General features: G+C 46.4%; 1 protein-coding gene across 3 annotated transcripts; it reads right to left on the minus strand.

The window, feature by feature from the left end:
- Window positions 1-950: 950 nt before the first annotated feature.
- On the minus strand, window positions 951-8,156 carry Ngdn (neuroguidin). Of its 3 annotated transcripts, none has more exons than XM_032917980.1 (11): window positions 8,091-8,156; window positions 7,473-7,532; window positions 6,782-6,853; window positions 3,812-3,949; window positions 3,533-3,617; window positions 3,403-3,455; window positions 2,964-3,087; window positions 2,702-2,870; window positions 1,603-1,759; window positions 1,415-1,472; window positions 951-1,073 (listed from the first exon to the last, which is right to left on the minus strand). In XM_032917980.1, exons 1-11 carry the CDS (start codon window positions 8,100-8,102, stop codon window positions 1,054-1,056), a joined length of 948 nt encoding a protein of 315 aa, XP_032773871.1. In that variant the 5' UTR covers window positions 8,103-8,156; the 3' UTR covers window positions 951-1,053. The 3 variants fall into 3 exon arrangements, with proteins under 3 accessions (XP_032773871.1, XP_032773873.1, XP_032773872.1); XM_032917982.1 differs by lacking the exon at window positions 8,091-8,156 and adding an exon at window positions 7,829-8,061; XM_032917981.1 differs by lacking the exon at window positions 951-1,073 and adding an exon at window positions 1,143-1,320.
- Between the last annotated feature and the right edge of the window lie 1,344 nt (window positions 8,157-9,500).

Genomic DNA, 9,500 nt, shown 5'->3' on the forward strand with positions numbered 1-9,500 from the left:
CTGGGAGGCTAAAGTGTGTAGAGCCATGCCTAACTTCTTTTTATTACTCCTTTCAAATTTTGTGGGGAGGGGACACAGGCATGGGTCTTTTTTTTTTTTTTTTTTTTTTTTTTTGGAGGTGGGGACTGAACCCAGGGCCTTGCGCTTTCTAGGAAAGCACTCTACCACTGAGCTAAACCCCCAACCCGGCATGGGTCTTTTTAAAAACCGCCATGAGTTAAACCTCAGACCCAGCTTCTCACTTTATCCGTTTGTTTGTGTTACCCACGGTTTACGGAGGCTCTCACCAACAGAGGTTACTCTGCATACGAGAGCTCAGCTGTGGACCCCAGCTTGGGTCTGCGGTTCCTGTAGGCTGCCCACTCCCCTAGCTGTCACACTAGCGATTCTGTGCCCTACTTGCTGGCATTCTTTTAAAAGGCTTTTAAAAGGGCTGGACTCACTGACACAGGTAAACTGAGGTCTCGTGGAAGGAGTGGCAGAGAAGCCATGCCCCAAGCCTCCACAGACTCTGTCTGACACTCAGCTGCTCTTCACAAATTCTTCCCAGGACTGACCCCAGATCAGCTCTCACGAGCAGGATCCAAAAACGAGGGACAGAACCAACTGACTTTATAGCAAGCGACCGCAGGTTTCCTGAGCCAGTAATGCCACCTGGTGGCCATGCTGGACAGATCAACAAAAGCTAAAACCATGTGACTTTAGAATTCTAAACTCCAGTGGAGCGGTGGGACTAGGGCTAGGGAGGCCGTTTACTCCATCCTGCCTCTGTATTTGTAAAATAATCAATTCCCAATGTCTAGGAAAAATATATTACCAAAAAAAAAAAAAAAAAAAAAACCTGTCCTACATCTCCCAAAACATCGTCTTCCCCTTTCTACTAACTCTCCTTTTACTGAATGCAGCCCCCACGCCCAGCAATTGCAATCATACAATGTATGGCAAAAATGTCTTTTATCATAAACAAAATCAATTTTATTTAGGAAAGCTCTTTCCACATTCCAAGGCAAACGTCTACACACAGTGATGACCAAAAGTGCGTGCATAAGCTCGTCACCAGCGCCTCCGAAAACCTGAAAGGGAAGGAAACCGAGAGTGAGGCAAAGAAGGGCCGGAACAGAGAAGGGCTCAAGGCTTGCCCTGAGGCGTGCCCTGGGGCAGCATCTCTACCCTGCTGGACTCACAGGAGCATGAACACAGTTAGAGAGCAATCCCTTCAGGTGATGTTTTCATACTTCTATTTACAGACACTTGAAACATGAGTTGTGGGCCACTCAAGAATAATGCAGAGACTCCCTTGCGAGAGACACTGATTTCAAGCTTGGGAAATAAAGAGGAAAGGAAAAAAAAAAAGGCAACCCAAAGAGATCACTGAGTATCGAGGAAGTTCCTGAACGCCTACTGGTTCACTGACCTTTCTTCTTCCGACCTTTCTTAGGCATCTTCTTCCGCTTTTTAACAGGATTCTGGTCCTAGGGACAAACAGAAGTGAACAGAAAGTACTACGTCGTAAGAACCAGCACCCTCTCCCGAGCTCGCTGTATGAAGCCCACGTGTGGCTAACAGCATGACGGCTCCTGCTACCACTGTACCCACCCTTACCTCATCAAGATGAGCGGTGCCCCCTGTCAAAGCGCTGATGTCGCTGAAGTGTGTGAGGGAATGAAGCTGTGAGCTCATGGCACTCGCCCGCCTTCGCAGTCCTTTCTCTCGCTTGCTGACGCTTAAGCGAACCATCATGCTCTCTTCATAGTTGATCCTGCCAGGAAGAGAGTTTGCAGAAGGTTCAGACAAGCATGAGGGAGACAACAGCCAGAACCTGGGCCCAGTACTTCTTCCTCCTCATGCAGAGTCCTCAGGACACACGGATCAATGCAGTTCTTAGCTAAGGATATGTATGTGACATGCTCAATCCCCGACTTCCTCACTAAGATCCCTCATTGCTAGGGATTGATCTACATTGCAAACACAATGACCGTGTTATGAGAGAATTCTCACAAGCCGGCTCTGTGGCACAGGACTCCCCGATGGGCTCTTCTGAACAACCATCAGCCATAAAAGCTGCACCTAGCAATGCTTGTCTCCAGCTCATTGTCTACTGATCTGCCACAGAGAGACTCTGCAGCAACAGTCAAAACCTGTCTCTGGGCTGGAGAGATGGCTCAGTGGTTAAGAGCACTGACTGCTCTTCCAGAGGTCATGAGTTCAAATCCCAGCAACCACATGGTGGTTCACAACCATCTGTAACAAGATCCAATGCCCTCTTCTGGTGTGTCTGAAGACAGTGACAGTGTACTTGTCATATATAAAATGAATAAATAAAATCTTTAAAAAAAAAAAAAAACTGTCTCTACTGCTTCCTACCCAAAGTAAGACCTGTGGCGTTGGTGGCAAAAGGCAGCCTATTAAAGCCCCACCATGAAGAACTCAATATACTCTTCTCTGCATAGCGTTTACTTGAGCCTAAGTAGGCAGAAGAAAACAAAAACAATAAATGAAGATAATTATACAAAGTAAAAAAGGTTTTCCTCTACTTCTTATTGGTACTGCAACCTCACCAGTGTTAAACTCCATCCCAAGCTTGTCAGTGCTCTCTCCCCATCTCGCTGTTTTTCCTGTGCCAGACTGAACCACGTTCATACGAAGCACGAGGGCAGCTCTCTACAGATTTGAGAGAATTTCTAAATGCAAGAACTCAGACCTGTGCTGATCCTCCTGACTCTGGCGGGTGACATGAGGGTGTCGCGCATCACGGATCTCCTCCGGGGCATCTGAGTACTGCTCCTTCAGCTCACGGATGACGGAGCTGCTCAGCGCCCGTCTCTTGGCTTTCTCCAGACGCTTTTGTTCCCGCTCAGCTTCTGTCTCATCTGCGTGATAAAAACCCACACGGGTTATTCTGGAACAGGCAAAAGAAAACAGAAACAAAACTCCCACCAAGGAGGGACGGCCACAACTCCTACCATAATGTACTGGAACCAAGCGTGGTGGGACGTATTTCTTAGATGTGCCTTTTACAGATTTCTTCCCCGAGGCCTCAGACTGGTCCTCCTCTGCTTCATTTTCCTCCTCATCCTCAGAGCTCAACTACAAAAAACCCAAAATGATTCCTGCAAACTCAGGCAGGTTTAGGACAAGTGACTGTCATTGTGTTTGCAATGCAGATTAATCCCTAGCAATGAGGGTTTTTGGGGGAGGGAGGGAATATATTTTTCCTAGAAATTGGGAATTGATTATTTTACAAATATAGAGGCAGGATGGAGCCTCCCTGGCCCACCCTGAGGAGATGGAACCATGGGTGAGGGAAGAAGGCCTCACGTGGAGGCTTTCCCAGCCAGGAGCTGGAGAGGGTCCCGCCGAGCAGGGTCACCACAGGCTGGGCTCAGCCGATTCGCGCCTTACCTTGCTCATCATATTGCTGGGGTGAGGCTTAAAACGAAGCGGGTCGTTCTCACCTGAAACAGGAAATCCAAGTTTACAAGACTTGAACTCTGCGGTGACCCCACCGCTCCCTGACAGCTCTCCCACTTACTGAGGCTGCCTGTCACTGCGGTCTTGACCAGTTTGTCAATTTGATATTTCAGCTTCTGGTCCAAAGGACGGAGTTTTTCTAAAACCTACAATGTGAGAATGTAAGAGGATTACACTTTCTTTCCCAAATCAGGCACACAGCGGCATCCATGCCTTGTTTCGGATAAGACAACTGAAACATTCACAAATGAGCCAATGTGGATGAAAACGCCTCCCTACTTAGAAAGAAGACCACTCGTTCCCACAAGAGCCCTGGAGCGCGAGCCTTAGAAAGTCATACCGTGCGAATCTCCACCAGCCTCAGAACTGCAGGGTGTCCCTGCAGAGAGCCCCCGGAGGCTTTGTCCAGGATGAGGTGGCTCAGATCCATGAGGTACATGAGCAACAGCTGGTCTTTCACTTCCAAGAGGCTCAGACCCTGAGGTAAACAGAGAGAGGCAGACTTAGTTTCAGCCAAAGAATCAGGAGGAACAGCTAAGGCAAATACCAGGATCATGGCTTCCCCAGCCAGTCCATGTTACCCGAATCATCCCGTTACCTGGTGTGCCCACAATGCGAATGCTGTCGGTCACTTAGCAGCCACCCCAGCTCAACTGTCAGTTATCAGCGAGCTTTTGTTCCAGGAAAGGCCTATTTTCCGTCCCCGACATATGCGTGAGGGCCGTGCCGAAAAGCAGCGCAAGGGCATACAATGTGGAAAGGAAGATAAACCCTGGTGCTGTGTAGAAGACTGCAGACCACAGAGGGACACACACAGCACAGTCAGCACCCATAGGAGGTCTTGAGATGCACTGCCATGGATACGGGCGGGTTCTCCAGAAGCAGCCAAAGTCGCCCAACGACTAAGAGTGCTGCAGTCTCAGAGCTTCTGACATCTGAGACCACGTGACTCTGTGAATGTGGGACACCGTGCATATCAGCAGCACCCTTGGGCTTGTCTCACGGACAGGCCCCCCCAAGTTATAACCAAAGAATCCTCCATAGAGAGCCCATCTTTAATTTATCCAAAATAATCACTGATTTTTGTCCTATCACAATACAGATAAGACAAGTGATTTATATACACTGATAGGGAACTAAAGGTCAATAGAAGTTGTAGAAACTGGTTATAATACAGTTCCAGTGGGGCTGTGTGATACACACACCTGAAAAATCTATCGTCATGGAGGACGTGAATGCATTTGTGAGCACACTCGTCCAACCCCGAACACATAGAGGTCAGAGGGCACGGTGGAGCGGGTTTTCTTTTTCTACCATCAGGTGGGTTTCAGGGCTGAAACAAGTCTCAGGCTTGCACACGCTTCCTCACTCCCTCGGCTGTCTTGCCAGCTGCACACTTTTATACGCAGGAAAAGCCCGAAGACAACACTCAATTAACTGTCTAGAGAGAGGAGGATACCCGGGAAACAGTGCTTGTATAATGAAAAAGTTCCTTTTGAACAAGCGGGTCACTCCAAAAGCAGAGTGCTCATCGGAAAACATGGAAGGGTTCAATCCCTAACCCCAGCTGATACGTACACAGGTAAGAAAGAAATTAAGCAAATATACTGACTTTCAAACAAAATGTAGTAATAATTTGCAGTTATGAAATAAGAGAAAGTCTTGTGTCTGCGCAAAATGATACTGACAGTCCATAGCTCTGGGAAAATGTATGTATGACGGGTTAAAAACTTTGGCCAAAAATTACACAGCAAGAATTCAAATGCTAGTCATACTCAGTGCAACTCCATGGCCTGAGTCCTGGGTGTCTCTTAAACATGCTTAGCTCTTTATGTCAGCCCTACTGTACGTCCCAGGATGGGCAATGGAATTTAAAACTGACAAGTTGAGTTTAAATTTTGATTTACCCATTTGGTAGTCAGATAATGGTTATGTCACTTGAACTTGAGACTGTAAACTTCTCATATGTAAAAAGTAACAGATTTCCCGCTCTGCCCTAAGAATGTTTTGAAACAAGTGAGATAACAAGAAAGCACTTTATAAACGTCAAGGGCTGTCCTCTAATGACACAAATAATCCCCAAAATATTATAAAACATTTGGATTTTTTTTTCTTTAAATTTTCATTTGAAAGGTAGCCTATTTCACTGCACATCAGAGAATCTAAAATCCTAGCCCTTGAAAGGTGGAAGAGTAAGGTCATAAGTTCAAGACCAGCCTGTGTTTCATAGCATGCTCCTGTCTAAACAAACAAAACAGAATGAAAAGGGGAAAAAGGTTCAAGGAAGGGAGGAAGCTACTGCATCTCATTTTCAGATTCGCCATCTTCACAGTTTAGGATCTCAAATTAGGATGCGTCTTTCAGTCAATGGCTTCTCATCACAGATTAGTGGCATTTTTATCCACAAGTGATGCACTCCAAAAGTGCCAACGAATGTTTGCAATGGCAGAGAACTGATACGCCATTCTTCCTAAGCACTTATACAAATGATAAACCTTAATTTACAACCCTAGTGTAAGAGATTAACGGCAGCTAGCAATATTGAATAACTCAATTACACACTAAAATACATTATTTAAACCTTAAAGAGGTAGGCTAGAACTTTACAGTTAGTATTTTCAGGTAACTGAAGTGACAGAAAACAAAGCTGGGGACGTCTGTCTATAAAGCCACCTCGGCCCAAATTAACATCAATTAAGACCAAAAGAAACAAAGGAGCAACTCTTCAGCTGTCCTACGTCGGAGTGACGGCTCCATTCTTACGTCTTACCCACATCACAAACACAAACAAAATGCATGTCTATCCGTCCACAGAATCATCTACTCCCCCACAACACTGCCATAGTGAGTATCTCATATTTATTCTCAAAATCCGGCTACTTTCTCTGAGATACTGTTTTTTGACTCTCGGCTTGGCTGGCATATCACTCCTGACTTCTGTAAAATGGCTGCCACTACTCCTATCTAGCCCTCTGGTCTGCGTCCTTGCCTGAATCCTGTACAGAACCCACACCTTACTCACATTTAGGTGAAGCTCTAACTCTCAGGACATTTACCACACAGCAAACCTACTAGAATAAAAACAAACCCAAACCACCAAGCACATCATATGAGGAGATATTCCCTTTTCAAGATCCACCCCCCCTTCAAGATTTACTCTTATTTACGTGTTTGTACATATGCACACCATACATGTATGGGATCCCATCATGTAGACCTGAGTGCTGGGAACCAAACCCAGGTTCCCTGGAAGGGTGGCAAGCTATCTTAACCACTGAGCTGGCCCTCCACCCTGCTCGAGAACCCTTACCTTCTCTGTAGAATATGCTCCAGCTCGAACTTTTGCTGTCAGTGCTTGTACTTGTGCTGTCACAGCCATCACCTGAAATTAGCCACATTCAATCTGAACAGCTCACCCGACCACAAGCAATGTTTGGGAACAAGGAAGAAGAAACACTAGGTAATGCCACCTAAAAATCAACTGAAATGCTGTTGCTGACACCACTCTCCAAGAGGCAGAGAAAAGCTTCATACTGCTTTCTAAAGCTGGGGGAGGGGGTCATTAAGAAACCAAGAGAAGGGGATGAGGAGCGGGGCAGTGGTGATGAGGACTGTTCTGGAACGAATTATACAGATTGGGCTGACCTTGAACTCACTGGAGAGCCACCAACCTCTGCCTCCCAAGTGCTGAGTTTAAAGGTGTGGGCCATTACAAAAACAGGCTGAGGAGTGTAATTTTATCTGTACCAATAGGACTTAAAAAACATCAAACTATCTAAATGCATATTAAGTGGCACTTATATCGATATGTCACTATTGCCAATCTGTTTTCTGTTATTTTTTTAGATAAAGGAGTTTGGGTATAACTTAAAAAAAAAGTTTTCTGGGGAGGGGCTGCGATCAGGATGTTAAGTGAATGAATGGATAGGTAGATAGATAGATAGATAGATAGATAGATAGATAGATAGATAGATAGATAGATAAAAGGAGACAATACTCACCTGCTCCTGGAGGTTTTTCAAAAGTGTTATCGAACTTGACACCTCTGATTCCAGCACCTCCTAGAGATAGGGGACAGGTAAAGGGGTCAATTTCTTACTTTAGGTGACGAAGATGGCAGAACGTACCGCCTATGAAACTCCCTCCTTTCCTTTAAAACACTGGAGCCTTTAGGTCGTTTTTCCTGCACAGGTATAGGCAGCCTCGGCTCAAAGCCAGTCTCCTCTCACCACACCCCCCAATTTACTGGAAAAGACCGGAGACTTGAGCGCCAAACCCCGCGGCTGTCTTTGCTCCGAGCCCCCGCCACACTGTACGTGACGCTATTTCTGCTAATATTCTCGGAACATTCTCCCACCTTAAGGCCGGGTCACGAGGCTCTCCCAACAAAGCTCATTCTGAAGAGTAATTTTGGGAGTTTGGCCTCCTGTCCGGAACCAGCCAACATGCAGCATCTCTCATTTGACATGTGCTATTGATTGTCAGGGCAGGCGCATCCCTTTAACAACTTTCATCACTACTCTTCCATGCTGCTAATGGTTTGCCTCGTTCCAAGGAGGCGGAAGGAAACATCCAGATATCTCTTCCTTTCCGGGAAGAAGCAACGAGACAGAACTCACCGGAGCCTCCATCTTCGCAAAACCCACCCTTTCCGGGCCCGAACTTCCTGGGAGTTAACGTGAGTTCATAGTTTTGATAGACAATCACGATTTACAAATTTCAGCCAATGGAAATAAGAGATCTTTCATTTCCGCTAACCAGAAAGGCGGGACCTCATCTAGCCAATGGAATAAAGAAACTGCCTAAATGTGTCAGACGCAGAGGCGTGCTTAAAGCGTAAAGATGGGCGGCGACAGAAGCATGTGATTCGTGGTTTACAGAAAATGATTGATGCTACTCCCAATAACTACTGCGTAAATGACGGATTGACAGCTAGAGAAACCAATAGAAAAAAGAAATTAGTTATGCAGCCTGAGAGCTCATTGGCTCCCAGATGCCGCAGAGTCAGTCTTCCCACAGGGTTTTCCATGTAGTACCAAAACAGACCGCTGGGTGGCAGCTTCCGGCTATTCTCTGATGCAGTCGGGTTACTGGCCCGCCATTGCCCCTTGAACTTCCAAGTACCCCTTTCCTAGTCCCGTGACCGTCCTTGTACGACAATGGAGCCCTTTTCATCAGTGATTTGGATGGTTACGATAGAGGAGCCAGAAGCCACGGTTCGGAAGCCGTCGGCCGCATCACTGGCCCACCCTCCCCGTGTACGCCTAGGATGCTGCGCAAAGGCCGCAGTGCGCCCTGCACTCGTCTCGTGGGAAAAATCGATAGGCGAGGAACCGGCTCAACCTGCGTGCCTTCCTCACTGCTCCATTCGTCCACTGCAGAACTGGGTTAAAATCCAGGCTGTGCATATTTCCTTTATCCCCTTCATCTTTGCTCAGTATCTTCCAACTCGCCCACTCCCTCGCCTCTCACGGTTTGTGGATTAGGTGGGAGTAACAACTCCCATCGTCCGTCTGCATTACACAATACAGCCTAGAAAGGTGGTGCTGGCTCGGATTTTCCTTGCGCAATAGAAGAGCAGACTTGAGATGGGAAATCTAAAGTGTAGCTTTGCCTTTAATCCCAGATCTCTTTAGTCAAGAGACATGCAGATCTCCAGGAGCTTGAAGCCAGTCTGGTCTACATTGTGAGATCTTGTCTCAATAAACAAAATGAAAAGGGGGCCGGAGCGATGGCTCAGTGGTCAAGATGGCCAGCGTTCCATTCCCCGCACCCAGACAAGGCAGCTCACAACTGCATTTAACTCCAGCCCCAGGGGGATTTTAGTTCCTTCTGACTTCCTTATAAACAGACAAAGGCATACATAAAAGTAATTATATTTTAAAGCAAAAAAAAAAAAAAAAGAGTAATACTTTTTGCATCTTGAATTCTGGGTGAAACATTTTAGTTTCTACATATTTGGGAACTACATAAAATGGGGCAGAGGATTTGCCTATGATATTTATTTGCTGTTTAAGGTTCGTTGGGAG

Source organism: Rattus rattus, chromosome 12 (genome assembly GCF_011064425.1).
Source record: "Rattus rattus isolate New Zealand chromosome 12, Rrattus_CSIRO_v1, whole genome shotgun sequence".
In the NCBI taxonomy this organism is placed as follows: Eukaryota; Metazoa; Chordata; class Mammalia; order Rodentia; family Muridae; genus Rattus; species Rattus rattus.

Excerpts from the sequence above, each read along its gene's own strand:
- Ngdn (XM_032917980.1), bottom strand. Across the intron at positions 3,456-3,532 it reads CGCAGTGACAGGCAGCCTCA|GTGAGAACGACCCGCTTCGT; the intron begins GTAAGTGGGAGA and ends TTCCTGTTTCAG. Across the intron at positions 1,074-1,414 it reads GAAAGGTCGGAAGAAGAAAG|GTTTTCGGAGGCGCTGGTGA; the intron begins GTCAGTGAACCA and ends CTTCCCTTTCAG.